This window comes from Phytophthora parasitica, assembly GCF_000247585.1.
Source record: "Phytophthora parasitica INRA-310 unplaced genomic scaffold supercont2.257, whole genome shotgun sequence".
Taxonomy (NCBI): domain Eukaryota; phylum Oomycota; class Peronosporomycetes; order Peronosporales; family Peronosporaceae; genus Phytophthora; species Phytophthora nicotianae.
The window spans coordinates 3,794-5,022 of NW_008649243.1; the positions used below are offsets into that span (position 1 = coordinate 3,794).

At 45.2% G+C, this 1,229-nt stretch overlaps 1 protein-coding gene across 1 annotated transcript; it reads right to left on the reverse strand.

Moving 5' to 3' along the window:
- Positions 1-429: 429 nt before the first annotated feature.
- PPTG_20026 (hypothetical protein) lies at positions 430-1,093 on the reverse strand (the record flags this gene model as incomplete). The annotated part of the gene is made up of 2 exons (XM_008918660.1): positions 430-958; positions 1,029-1,093. 2 exons carry the CDS (start codon positions 1,091-1,093, stop codon positions 430-432), a joined length of 594 nt encoding a protein of 197 aa, XP_008916908.1.
- Positions 1,094-1,229: the final 136 nt, after the last annotated feature.

Consider the following 1,229-nt stretch of genomic DNA (forward strand, 5'->3'; position numbering starts at 1 on the left):
ATTTTGCCTCCTTTAACATGGATACATCGTCGTACTCAGTTGAAAAGCAGGAAAAGGGGGCATTCTGCTTCCTTTTATCGCGAAAGGGTTAATACTTAACCCCTTAAGCGCGGGTGCTGACAAGAACAGGATAGGCACCTTCGTAAACCCTCCTGGATGGTATAATAGTTCCAGTTGATTCCAGTATTCCTTTCTGAAATCATAATTAAATTTGCGTATTTTCTGTTCACTTTGTTGCTAACCTTTCTACTAATAATTCGCAAAGGTAATGATGATTTGCTCCTGTGACCAATCAAATGGTTCCAAAAATCGAAATTATTTTTAGCATTTCACTCCAACAATGCTGTCACGTGCAAACAGGAAAAATCATGTTTATTTGCTATCGTGGTACCCGTAAAAGAAATGTTTACTTGCTATCGTTGCTGATACCTACACCACGGTCTCTAACGTTGCCAGCCTTCGGGGCAAACTCGCCATTACGCCACGTAATGTGCCATATTTGACCACAAGTGAGCCCTTCGTTTTGCTCGTAGTTTCGCATCGTGTTGCACAAAGTAACGAGGCCTCTCTTTCCTTTGGAGCATTTGGGTCAGTAGTAGGTGCTTGTGCCACCTCGTTTCTTGTAGCTGGGTTTGTAGATAGAACATACTTGCATTGACGCTGGCGAACACGCTCCACACCACCGTTCACCCTAGTGTCGACAGACTGAACCAATGTGTGATCATGCGTCACAACAATAGATCTGTTCGCAACAGCCGGTGCTGCTTCACTCGCGGTCGTTCTTGTGAAACTGTTAGGGGTCTCGCGAATAAGGTGTTCGTGCAGAATAGTCATGTACCGGTAGTGGCTGTACGGTTTCTTGCTCTGCTTCCCAGCGTTGCACTTGTGCGTGATGTATCCATTTACCAGTGCCATGTCAACGAGTCCAAGGAATAAGCCTTTGTAGTACTTGCGGAATCTAAATCACAACACCGACAAGAACAGCATAAGCGTTTGAATCATATATCCACCCGAACAGCATAACGAACCTGCAAGACATCTGTATGGAGTAAGACTGAAGTCGGAGCTGGTCATGGCGGTCAACACCGCCCATATACTGCAGATATGTGCTTACCACACTCGGGCAAGGAACCGTCGTCAGTGTTCCATTCTTCTCTCTTCGTACAACCGACGTCAACTCCGTTGACACTTGTGATGCCAGGAAATATACTGGTTTATTATCAACCCAA